General features: G+C 35.9%; 1 protein-coding gene across 1 annotated transcript; it reads left to right on the top strand.

The window, feature by feature from the left end:
* The first annotated feature begins 251 nt into the window (after positions 1 to 251).
* Positions 252 to 8,292, top strand: MRI1 (methylthioribose-1-phosphate isomerase 1). Its single transcript, XM_014053350.2, has 6 exons — positions 252 to 439; positions 4,693 to 4,934; positions 5,017 to 5,186; positions 5,999 to 6,175; positions 7,170 to 7,394; positions 7,883 to 8,292. The coding sequence occupies exons 1-6, from the start codon at positions 308 to 310 to the stop codon at positions 8,014 to 8,016; spliced, it is 1,080 nt and encodes a 359-aa protein (XP_013908825.2). The 5' UTR covers positions 252 to 307; the 3' UTR covers positions 8,017 to 8,292.
* The last annotated feature ends 2,046 nt before the right edge of the window (positions 8,293 to 10,338 follow it).

Here is a 10,338-nt window from a genome sequence, read left to right as displayed (position 1 = left end):
GAATCCAAAATTTTATTTTAGCACAATGTTCTGGAAAGTATCTATTTATCCCCCGCCCCCCTAATCCTGATTTAGTTAGAGTGCCAGCCAGGTCTAGACTATCAAAATCCAGATACAAATGTTAAGAAAAGCTTTGATCATCCGGAGTTCTGTAGACCGACCTGCTATGAAATCAGCCTGAGACAAAAGATATTTTGAACCGACGTTTCCTAGGACCCAGCAGAGACGGCGGCAAAGGAGCGATTCAAACACATCGTAGATCACCAGGGAATTTCAGACTGCTGCAGTCTCAGATTTGGCGATCGCCATGAGTTTGGAAGCGCTTCGGTACCGCAGGGGATTCCTGCAGATTCTCAACCAGCTTCTGCTGCCTCATCAGACTGTCTATGAGGAAATAAGCAGCGTTCGCCAGGGCTGGGAAGCCATTCGGTCTATGAAGGTGCTGCCAGGAGGGGATGGGACAAGTTAGCAATTACCGAGTTCAGCTAAAAATGTTGCACGTGTATCTCTAAAAAGCACCGTAATCTGAGTCCCCGCCACGTAGTACGGAAAGACGTTGGTGGTACAAAGTCTCTGGAGAGTACTCGGGTTCTGAGTATTGATTTATAGACGAAGCTTTTGCGGAGTTAAAAGTTCCGCAAAGCTAAGAGTAAAAGTGTTGGAATATAAGGATTTCAGGCAACAGACAAAGAGTCATGGTTGTGTTCATATCAGAAATCATATCAGTAATCTTTCACTGTGTTGAATCAATCCCAATTGGCTTCTATGGTGAGACAAAATCCGCATTTTCATCCACAAGGGCAGTCTTCACAAAGCATGCTAATCTAAAGTGAACAAAGCATATTTGGGTTTAATATGACATGCAATAACTGTAAATCTGTTTGCACGTGTATCCTTATTATTATCTTAGTCCATATTAACCCACATCCAGGTTACCAAATTTAGACTACAAAAATTCCAAATGCTAGTAGTGGTGGCAAAACTGACTTTATGATGCCATTTATGTGGACCCAGATTGTTGGGGCAATATGCTGATTCTGTGTAAATCACTTAGAGTGCAGTAAAGCACTATGAAGAGGTGTATAAATCTAAGTGCTTGTGCTATCTAGTGATTGTTTAGAGTTGTGCAAACCCAAATTGGTAGCCTTGCATAAAATCCACATACCACACTAGGATAAAATAAGGCTTTGAATTGGATTGTGGTTCATGTTTTATGCAAATTCAGACATTGGGTAAGAGATCGGTATACAGGTAGTTCTTGACAGTTGATCCAGTATTCTTTTTTGGTTTGTTTGTTTGTTTGTTTGTTTGTTTGTTATGTTGAGCGGATATAATTCTTGGAATGGGATTTGAGCGATGTAAAAGCAATTTGAATTTTTGGAAATTTAAAAATTATATTTCTCCTGATTCAGCCTTAAAATTGCATTTGCATTTTTTGCAACAGCCAGTGCTGCTGATTGTTTTGAGTTGATTGATTACTATTTAATGTATTGATTACTATTCCAGTATCTCTTTCACAGGTACCATTACAAAGCTCTATCTATCTATCTATCTATCTATCTATCTATCTATCTATCTATCTATCTATCTATCTATCTATCTATCTATCTATCTATCTATCTATCTCCATTATCCTATATCTTTGCAAGTTTAATATTAGAATGGTATCAATATAGCCTTCTTTCCATTTCTCAAACTCTCAGATTAGAAAGATACATGGATGTTATGTTATGCCTTTTTTTTTTTTTACAAAGATTTACCTGACTTCGGTATCATCTTTGGGGGAAAGGGAATTTTTCTATTTTTACACTATATATATCCTGTGTAATGGTTTCAATTACATTGGCCACCAGGGGGCAGTGGAAAACCAATTAATTTAAGTGACTAACTGCACTTAAATTCAATTTACAGGGAGTTCTTGCTCACCTAGCTTTTATGTAGCAATTGTTAGCAAGGTGTTGAAAAAGAAAACTTATGACCAGTTCTTGAAGTTTGGGCACCTAAAGTATGATCATCTGATCATAATTTGACACTTGGCAACTGGCCTGCACTTGTTGCAGTGTCCTGTGCTCAAGTGATCACCATTCTCTGCTGGCTACCCACAATGAAAGTCAGTGGGAAAGCTGGTAAAGAAGGATGCAATTGACTGTTGTAAGTCGCTTATCTCCTCCCCTGCCTGGCAGCAACCAATCCCAGCCCTGCTGTATGCTACATCTTACCTGCTTGCCGACCTCATTGAGGCTCCTTGGGTCTTGCTTAATGACCAATAATATTTGCTTAATGACAGCAATGGGGATTGCCAGGATTGCCATTGTTAAGCAATGCTGTCATTTTTTTTACAATGACATCACTAACCATTGGAAATTCCAGTCCCAATTATTGTTAACTGAGGACTTATATTTCTCTGTTTTAGTGTAATAGGTAATATTTCATAATAAGTCGGTCTTTGAGAAGTCACTCATATTTGATCAGTGGAAAGATATTTTGTTAAATGTCACAAATATTTCCAAGAAAAATAGTTTTTTAAAAAGGGCTACAGATTCTTATTTAATATATACTTAGATGAAGTATGGCTTTGTAGAATTAAATTATTAGGCGGGATATTGGGAATCATGTTTCTGTTTAGTTTATCTCACTAAATATTTCCAGGAAGAACCTGCTTCATCTCAAGTTAGGCTATTCCACTCTCAAATCATTGAAATATTGGAGTTGCATTTGGCTAGATTTAGCAGTATTTTATTTATTGATAAAATGCCAGCTACTCTTCTGATTCTAGGCATCTTACAACACAAAATATAATAATAAATAAAATAGTAAAATATATTTACTGATTATAATTATGTGCCTTCAAGGTTTTTTTTTGACTACTTAGTGACCACATAGATAGGTGTCCTTCATCATGATCTAACCTTAACCTGTTCTTCAAGTCTTCCAACAGTGCACTAATTGCCACTAACTGAGCAATACAGTACTGTAAATACATTTATAAAACCAGCAAAATATATAAATAAACCTGTTGCTTCAATAAAATTTATTTATTTATTTCTATCCCACTCTTATTATTCTTGGAAAGTTGGAATGCTCTTTTTCTACTACCGAGAAAGTCTTGGGCCTCCTGATTTCTTCCAGGATGACTATCTGGAAATCCTCTCCCTATTAAATTACCTGGATCAAGCAAATTCCTCATAAGAAAAAGATGGATGTTCAGTGTATTGTACAATCCTCTTTAGCCTATTATTTTCTACAAACCTAAGTAATCTGATTAATTTATGGGACATGCAAATTACAAAAATCAAGTTAAGTAACTATTCAATTAATTGTGTGAACAAAGTCTATCATAATTTTATCCTAATATTTGACTACTTTCATATTTCCACCTATTGGTTCATGTTTGGTCTTCAAGTATAATAGAAAATCATTCTGTTTTCCCTCCTATGTTAACAGCCTGTGAAATTGTGATCTCATCTCTCCTTCCATTTCTCTTTCAAGCTAAATATATCCAGTCCTTCCAAGTGTTCTTAGTAGGACTTAATTTCCATCATGTCATTTTTCCAGACATTTGACGTTGTCATTTTAAAATTTGGATCAGATTATTCCGAATAATATTTTCCATTATTTCATGAACATTTCAGGATTTTAACCCTGTGTACCATACTTGATATGATATGTTGAATTATTTTTAGTATGGTTGTTTGACATGTTTATTCCTTTTCTGTTGTACATTACCAGAGTCACTTCTTGTGAAATGGGTGGCCGTATAAATGTTATAAATAAATAATAAATATAAACTACATAATACATGCTGTGCAGAATTAATTCCCACTAGATTCAGTATTGTGTATTCCCAGGAAAATGGGTATAGAAAGATAATTAATGAAATTATCATTAATCCACAGAACATTCTATGGGACATTTGAAAATATGTATTCATTAGTTCTTACTTGGATGGGTAAAGAAAAATGGTTGGGCTTATATACAGTAGGTGACCATATGCCCTTCCCTCATAAATACTAAGGAAGCTGTTTTCTGTACCAGCTGATGTTTCTATCTTTAAAAGCAATCCTTTCAATAGAAAGTTATTTTCTATTGCAATCAACATAGAATGTGTTAGAGTGTAATTTACATCTTGGTAACCATATACTGATTGATGGGTAACATTGTGATTATAATCAACTAACTTGTTTCCTATGAGGCTTCCCATCCTCCCTTATTTTTATTTTGTTGTAGATTCTATTAATTAAAAAATATCAAATGAAAAACCAACACAGCAGCATTTTAAAATTTACAATCATGCCTCTAGATCTCACATAGAGTCCATTGGCCTCATTGAAAAATGGTTAAGCAGTGGAGATTGAAGGCGAGACCTTATAAGAAGTATTCTTATTTATGTGGAAAAAATATCGAACGTAAACTGGAAGCCTAAAAAGATCATGCTGAAGGATTGAAAAGATATAAAGGAGCAAGTTTACCCATTGGTCTTCTAGTAAATACAACTTTGTGGTAGTGATTTGATGAGTAGTCAAAGCTTTCCTTGGACAGCCGTTTTATGAGAATAGCCATTAGGTGTTAACATTCTAAGTATGCTTGCTGTCCCCCCCCCCCCCAATGTACAATCTTTTCCACCTGATTATATTTGTGTTCCTTGCTTTCTCTGTGTGTTATCTTAAACTGAAAATAAATATCTCTTCTTAGGTGCGAGGTGCTCCAGCCATTGCTATTATAGGTTGTCTGAGTTTGGCAGTGGAATTGCATAATAAAAGAAATGAAGAGCTGAATTTGGGTAATCTGGAGATTTTTGTGTTGGACTCACTAAGCTACTTAATAAGTGCCAGACCTACTGCTGTCAACATGGCCCGGGCAGCTCAGGAGTTGAGACACCTTGTCCAGCAGGAGGCAAAACATGAAGGGACTACTCCAGAGAGTTTACGAGAAAGGTGAGGGTTCAAGACCCTATCTTCTTTCTTCCCCCAAACTGTAAGCAAGAAACATGCAAGTTTGTGTAACCTCTTATTGTAGCGTGATCAACTGGGCAGAAGCATTGCTGGGCAAAGACCTGGAAGACAACAAAAGCATTGGGGAACATGGAGCTTACCATCTCTTGCAACGGGTGGGGCAGGACAAAGTGAGAGTCCTGACTCACTGCAATACCGGCTCATTGGCCACTGCTGGTTATGGCACTGCACTTGGTAAGTGGCATCTCTCTGCATTCAAGAAACATTACCGTTTCTGTCCTTTGTGACAAAAGTGTAAGAGATTATGGTAATACAGGTAGTCCTTGATTTACAATCATAGTTGGGACCAGAATTTCCATTGCTAAGCAAGATGGTTGGAAATTGCTATGCCTTGGATGCTTCCGGTTTGAAAGGATCAGCCAACTATAAACAGTTATCCAGGAGACACCCAAATGTGTTAATAGCACACATTCTTTGGGGAAGCTCCTTTCATGCTTTTATGTTATTTGATGTCATACAGTATGACATAAAATGACATGCAATTTTGTCACTTAGTGTCATTTAGTGTGCCTTATTTTAATTGTGATGTTTCTGACACAAATAAACAAACAAGCAAGACGCTTAAGTGAGTCGGGCCAAGTTTATGACCTTTTTTTTGTTATGGTTGTTAAAAAAACACACTGCAGTTGTTAAATGAGTCATGTGTTACTAAATGAATCTATATTTCCCCTTTGACTTTGCTGGCTGGGAAGGTTTCAAATAGTGACTACATGACCCTAGGATGCTGCAACCCTTGTAAATACATACCGGTTGCCAAGCATCTGAATTTTGATCACGTGACCATGGGGATGCTGTAGTGGTTGTAAGTGCAAGAACTGGTTGTAAGAGATGTCACCTCTTATAGCAGCCTTCCTCAATGTTCCAAGTTTGTTAGGATTTCAGCTCTCAATATCTGAAGGAAGATTCCAAATTGCTTCGTATGTTGACTGCTTACAGCCTTTTATATGGTCCTGTTATTTTGACTTGTTTGTAATTTTGCTTCATAGGTATCATTCGCTCATTACATGCCATGGGTCGTCTGGAGCATGTTTATTGCACTGAAACACGACCATACAATCAGGGGGCCCGGCTGACTGCTTATGAATTAGTATATGAGCAGGTGCCTTCAACACTCATTGCTGATAGCATGGCTTCCTTGGCAATGAAAGAAAAAAAGATATCAGGTAGATGTCTTGATTTCTTCTTTTTCTGCATTACTGCTGTACTTTCTAGATCCCATGCTAGGACATGAGCACATATGTGATTCAATGGCTGGCCAAGAGTCCAAGATATCAAGTTGTTAAAGAAGGTACTGTTTAGATCACTTAGCAATACTGATGTCTTGGTATTGGGTATTCTATTTAATTGGATAATAAACAAATTAAAAAACCACTAAAAGCTTAGTTCCAGCCTTCAGAATTCCTTGGTAGAATTGGCAGCACTAATCAAATACATGGAAAGGAAAATCTTGTTGGAAGGAAGAACTAATGTAAGTCAGAGTTGAAAGCAATGTTTGTAATGGAGGAGTCTCAGTTTGAATCTCTAATCTTCACTTAAATGGATTTCAGATAAAAGGACAGAAAAAAACCATATTTGAAATTCTGTCAGGGCTGCTTGCTATTATGAATATAAAAATATATGGCTTGCTCCTGTAAAAGGCATAGTTCTGTTTTCTATATGCTGATCCTTATATTTTATTACTGAATAGCCTAGTACATGCAATGTTCCAAGCCATCATCTGACTTAAGTTTTAGCAAATGTATTGTGTGAACCCAACCAATAGGAATTTAATCAATAAGGCTTATTTCAACCCAGCTTAACCAAAATTTCTATAGTCCCAATAAACTCTAGGAGATGGCACGAAGAACAAGAATGGTGCAAAGAACAAGAAAAATAATGAATTGTTCCCTCTCTTGCACCCTGATAAAATTTTAAAGACATATGGGAACATCTACCCGATTCTGGAAAATGCAGAGCAGGCATGCAATTTTCACTAGGGAACTTTTGTTAAAAACAAACAAATAAGAACAACATGAACAAAATCCCACAGCAAGGTCTCCTTTTTCTCATCTACTTTTCTTTTTATTCTGCATTTTGAATAGTCTGGTATTGAATAATTTGAGATAAACAGGTTTTAGCATTAGGCGTTTAATTGCCATTGTCCTTTTTGTAATTCAGCTGTCATTGTGGGAGCAGACAGGGTTGTTGCTAATGGAGACACTGCCAATAAAGTTGGTACTTATCAGCTGGCAATTGCTGCAAGATACCATGGGATTCCCTTCTATGTGGCAGCCCCCAGCACTTCCTGTGACCTGCAATTAAAACATGGAGGGCAGATCGTTATTGAGGAGCGGCCAAGCCAGGAACTGACAGACATCAATGCTGTCCGAATTGCTGCACCAGGTAGCAAAACATTGGAAGGTTATATGTAAACAAATGTTGCATGTAAAGAAAGGAAACATGATAGAATACTAATATTTTCAGTACTATTTGTAATCAGTGATGTAATAGTAGTTGTATCAGCTTACAGGAATCTAGATGATGTATATACTTTGAGTAAGTTTTCATTGATCAAGAAAATGTATTCTGACTTGAATCTCCTTGGATACATGACAGTCTAGTAAGCTATTATCTACTTTTTGAAGAATGACAATTGATTATGGAAATTTAATCCAATGTTTCTTGAAGGACATCAAGTTGCCTACCATTGTCTGTATAACTTTTTTTAGTCTTGAAGCATCTAGATAATCCTTTTTGCATCTTCTCTTTTTACAGATGATTGTTTCCCATGTTTTTAAAACTAAGCCATAACATAATTAAATAATTACATGAAATAATTACATCTGTTATATAAACTATTGGAACAGCACATATATTTTCTTTCTTCCTAGGCATTGGTGTTTGGAATCCAGCCTTTGATGTCACACCTCATGAACTGATAACTGGTGGTATTGTCACTGAGTTTGGGGTCTTTCCTCCTGCTGAACTTCAAGCAGCCCTGACACGTGAAGTGTATAACATATAAAGAACCTGAGTTAAGTTGTTTCCAGATAGGGTGTGAATGTAATCTTCAACAATTGTTACTAGGGCTTCTTCCCCTAATCTGCAATCTTCCAGATGTTTGGGATACAGAATTTTGTACAACTGAAAATTGTAGTCCCAGTATCTCTGAATACCACTGAGGTTTGGAGAAATTGTACTAGAAACTTTTGAGTTTGGTGGGAATGCTTGATATTTCTGCAATGTTGTTACTAAACATTCATTTGCACATTCAGAAAATTAAATCATGTTTGCTTCTTGAGATTCATCTCCTTTGGCTTTGTGAGGGATGCTTCATTTTGGAACTTTTGAGTCATACTATCACATAAATTTTCTTTGACTTCAAGTGATTTTTCTAAAAATATGTATAGTATAATTCTTTATCTCAATCATTTTTCATTTGTTGCTTAGATCTCTTTATTGACATTCTATTATGTATTCATTGCCCTGGTGACACAGTGGTTAGAATGCAATGGTGCAGACTCACAATGTAGCGTTCGATCCCGACAGGGGTTCAAGGTTGACTCAGCTACCATCCTTCAGAGGTCAGTAAAATGAGGACCCAGATGTTGGGGGCAATATGCTGACATTCTAAACCACTCAGAGAGTGCTTATATAAGTAAGTGCTATTGCTAATGCACCATTTTCAAAATTGTTCTTAAAGTTCTTTGGTGTTGTATCTCACATGGTTTTAATCTTATGACAACAGGTTCTCTGCGGTATTGCCTTCCAATGTAGGAGTTTTGTACCAGAAAATCTTTTGCAATACATTTTATGTAAGCCTAATCTTGGTAGATATAAAAGTATGACCCTCTACTGATCTCTCTATTGTGGAAGAGGCAAAGAAATTCAGAGGTGGTAGCCTGACATAATAAGGTTCATGGCAGAGGTCAACATTGCCTTACTTCTGCTTTACTTTCAGTAGGGTAACTGTTTAGGATCAATGCACACAACAAATATAAGTTGTGAATGTATGACATGACATTTAAGTTCCTTCCTGACTACTTCAGATCTTTCAGGTTGATTCATTATAGCAACTTTTGTTTTCATTTTCTGTTCTTTAGACAAAATTCATTCCTCACAACAGGCTATGTATTTGTCATTACTTTTTATCAGAATAAGATGAAATCCCACAGTCTTCTATTTTGAAATAAGAGTTGGGTGCAGAAGAACAAAGATAAAACTTCAGTACAGTGGAATGGGATAAAGTTTCTGTAGTAACAAATAAAAATTATTAACAGCCAGGAGTTGTTTAGAATGAATATGGTTTAAATATGAAAGTGTGGGATGAGAATGTACAAGGTTTATTGAGGTGACTAAGTAATTGCAAATTGAATTCAACACACACACACACACACACATGAAAAATGAACAGGCTGAAAGAAAGAAAGACTTAAAATATAATAATTTGATAAAGTCGATGAAATCCTCAAAAAAGAAAAAAAGTGATTAATTTTTTAATCACTTTTTTAAGTTTATGAAAAACTGAATGTATGGACATAGTGGAAGAAAAGATAGTTTTCAAGGATAGACAAGTATGGAGAAGGAATTTTGAATGGTATTTGGTGTTAACTAGATTTAGTTAGATTTCCTTTCATTTTCTCTTTTATTTCTTTTCCACATTATTTCCTACTCTTTTTCTGTTCTTTGAGTAACACTGCTAATCTCAAGAGAAATTGTGTGATGATTCATATGAATACTCCTCATATTTGACTTAATAGGGAGATATAAACATGAATAAATGTGTATCAGAAATTGCATTGATCCAGAAACATGATCAAAATAGATAGAAGTTTAATCTCTCTTGTTAGAGAGATTTAGTCAACCCATCTTCTGTCAATGATACTGTTAGAAGAATTATTGTGATTATGTATTCAAATGCTTTGAACCCTTCAAAGATACTCTTACTTAACTTTTTTATGACAGCAGAATTAATCCTTAAATGAAAATGGACAACCTCATATAGAAAGGGTTCTATAGAGATAGGGGCAATTTTAATTGGACAGAATGAAAACAATAATAGTTCATGCTCATAAATTTGTTTTTTTAAAGCATTTAAATTTCCTAGGGCTTCAGAATCTATATAGGAGATTCTAAATTTGCAACTAATCATTTTCCAAAAGTGTAGCTCAAAGGAATCTAATTTTAACTTACGGGGAGGGGAAGGAGGAGGTTATGCTAGCTTTGATTGACTATAATTTTTAGCAGCTGCAGATCTAACCCTATTTTTAAAAATTGCTGCATCAATTAAATGAACTGAATTTGAAGTTATGACTGTTGTAGTAGAGCTGATCACTACCTGTGTAAA

This window comes from Thamnophis sirtalis, unplaced genomic scaffold (genome assembly GCF_051295495.1).
Source record: "Thamnophis sirtalis isolate CommonGarterSnake01/CBP01778 unplaced genomic scaffold, rThaSir2_p1.2 scaffold_11, whole genome shotgun sequence".
NCBI classification, from domain to species: domain Eukaryota; kingdom Metazoa; phylum Chordata; class Lepidosauria; order Squamata; family Natricidae; genus Thamnophis; species Thamnophis sirtalis.
Note: the sequence above shows the minus strand (reverse complement) of the source record. Positions and strands in the feature narration are given on the sequence as shown.

Excerpts from the sequence above, each read along its gene's own strand:
- MRI1 (XM_014053350.2), top strand. The coding sequence starts at position 308 with ATGAGTTTGGAAGCGCTTCGGTACCGCAGGGGATTCCTGCAGATTCTC. Across the intron at positions 4,935-5,016 it reads CCAGAGAGTTTACGAGAAAG|CGTGATCAACTGGGCAGAAG; the intron begins GTGAGGGTTCAA and ends CTCTTATTGTAG. Across the intron at positions 5,187-5,998 it reads TGGTTATGGCACTGCACTTG|GTATCATTCGCTCATTACAT; the intron begins GTAAGTGGCATC and ends TTTGCTTCATAG.